General features: G+C 47.0%; 2 protein-coding genes across 2 annotated transcripts; one reads left to right on the top strand and one right to left on the bottom strand.

Annotated features, from left to right (window-relative positions):
- Positions 1 to 5: 5 nt before the first annotated feature.
- LOC128276891 (probable DNA replication complex GINS protein PSF2) lies at positions 6 to 534 on the bottom strand (the record flags this gene model as incomplete). Its single annotated transcript, XM_053015349.1, has 2 exons — positions 290 to 534; positions 6 to 228 (listed from the first exon to the last, which is right to left on the bottom strand). Coding segments are annotated over exons 1-2 (468 nt in total), but the record flags the coding sequence as incomplete, so codon positions are not given.
- A 400-nt stretch (positions 535 to 934) lies between these two features.
- On the top strand, positions 935 to 1,821 carry LOC128276890 (RWD domain-containing protein 4-like). Its single transcript, XM_053015348.1, has 3 exons — positions 935 to 1,135; positions 1,198 to 1,304; positions 1,381 to 1,821. Exons 1-3 carry the CDS (start codon positions 1,028 to 1,030, stop codon positions 1,781 to 1,783), a joined length of 618 nt encoding a protein of 205 aa, XP_052871308.1. The 5' UTR covers positions 935 to 1,027; the 3' UTR covers positions 1,784 to 1,821.
- Positions 1,822 to 2,285: the final 464 nt, after the last annotated feature.

Genomic DNA, 2,285 nt, shown 5'->3' with positions numbered 1-2,285 from the left:
TGTATTGTGTGCAGCTCCAGGACGGTCACGTTTTCCAGGTTGACCGTATGGGCACCTTCGCTTTTAAGGAAATTGTCCACCGTCGTACGCAGCTTGGCAGAGCGCACATCGTAAATGTCCTTGATGAGCGTTTTAATCACATCCGAGGACGGCACATCTTCCGGGGCCGTGTTAAGGATCAGCTTCGCTTCCACCATGTAGTTTGCGCTGGGCATTTTGGTGAACGTGCTACAACCAATGCGTGTGTCATTAGAATCGGGCGCGACTAATCAAAACACGGCCACCTTACCCAACTCGTTTCTCCATTTCTTTAATATCTTCCAGCAAATCAATGTCCATCCATTGTGGCGCTACGATACGACACTTCTGTTGCTGCCGCAAGTGAATCGCCAACCACAGTGGCACGTACAGCGGGGCCCCACCACGGAACGGTTCAATCGTGCCGGATATAAGGTAGATTGCATCGTGATTGAAATTCGGAATCACACCGATGAGAGAATTTTCCCCGATAAACTCCAGTTCAGACGGTTCCATCGGGACCGTTTATTCGTAACAGAACAACAAAACTGACAACAGAACTAGCCAAACAAATTTTGCGCGGTTTTTCTACCCACTGACAGCGACAGCAGATGGCACAAGGTGCGGAAAGGACAAGATGAGGAACCAAGGTGTGTAAGGAACCATCAACTTTGCACCAGGAATAAAAGATGCTGTTGGTTCCAGATTTAACTTGAAATTAATTGATAATTTTTCTGAGTACTCATGCTTTATTTTAAAACGTCTTGGAATGGTTAAACTAGTTTAATATCTACTGCAAGCTAGGAAAAGATGATATTCTTGTTTAAGGAGACCACCCTGTGTTGCGCAATGACTGCTGCAAACTAAACGTCATGCGGTTCTTTAAAGTAAACAAATAAACAGTGGCTGGTGAGCCACTTGTTGTGTAAAAGGTTTTGTGTATAGAATTTGCAATCATTGGGTTAACGAGAAGTTGGACTGATTCCGTCGGCTAGCGAGCGGTAGAAATATGTCGGATACGAAGGAGCTGCAAAATGACGAACGAGAAGCACTAATATCCATCTACGAAGGCGACAGTGCCTTCAAGCAGGTGAACTCAGGGACGTATCAGTACAAGGTGCGTTGGAACGGGCTGGTCTTGCGGGAGCTTTCGTTTTCTAACCAAACCATCGTTTGCAGTACGGAGAAGAAGGCAATAAATCGTTTCTGCTGGAAATATGTTGGACCGAAAAGTATCCGGAAGAGCTTCCTACTTTCAACCTGGAGACGTTCTACAACAGGAATCTGTAGGTTAAGCGCCAGCACGTGCTTTGGGCTATGATGATGGGTGTCTAATGCTTGCCATTTGCCGAATCTTTTCAGCTCACGGAATGCGAAAGATAGTATCGTATCGATCCTGCGTGAAGAGGCCGAACAGTGGCTCGGCTGCGGTATGACTTACACACTATTTGAGTGCCTCAAAGACAAGCTAGACGATTTGCTGACGGACGAAAACTGTAATGCCGGCGAAGGGCAGCAGGGTGTAATAGGAACGGCAAATGCGACGTTGGAAGAAGATCCGGTGGCCGACAGTGACTCGGATGGGGACGACGACGAGTCGGGTGATGCGCGTGGAAACCGCAAGGAACCGAAGCGGGAACAGATGACGAAGGCACAGAAACGGAAGCAATGGGACCGGGTGGACAGTAAAGGCAATCGGCAACGGGGCTGGAATTGGGTGGACATTGTTAAACATCTCTCGCAGACCGGTGGGAAACCGGAATAGGACCGGCAAGGGTTGAGTTGTGTGATATTACGACGGGAACCAGCAACGAAAGTGGAATAAAAACAAACCGAACCGTGGAAAGCATTGGTCGACGACTTTGGTTTGAAAATGGAAATGTTTTATGCCGTTTTCACGCCTTAATTCTACTGCAGCATTCGTGCGATAATTGAACTCGTTTTGCTTCGATTGAAGTTAGTTTTTGTTTGGTTTTACGAATCTAGTTTCTGGCCACACCCCACTAAATCATGCCGAACTGAAGCCTTTCGTGTTGCTGCGCGTGGCGAAAATAGAGTACAACGGAACCGCGATTCCGCGACCACTATCCTACAGCGTGCTAATAATGTAGTAAAAATCTGCTAATGGAAATAGTTTGCCAGTTTGAGCTAAAATGGTATCACAGCAGGTGAAGCATACATTGGTGCGCAGACGGTTTCCGCTTTCTTATCTCTGCTGCTGCGGTGTCAGTTAAAATGGCCATAAAATCGTGTGCTTTAAATAGGCT

Source organism: Anopheles cruzii, unplaced genomic scaffold, assembly GCF_943734635.1.
Source record: "Anopheles cruzii unplaced genomic scaffold, idAnoCruzAS_RS32_06 scaffold02851_ctg1, whole genome shotgun sequence".
In the NCBI taxonomy this organism is placed as follows: Eukaryota; Metazoa; Arthropoda; class Insecta; order Diptera; family Culicidae; genus Anopheles; species Anopheles cruzii.
This window is presented reverse-complemented; position numbering and strand designations above follow the sequence as displayed.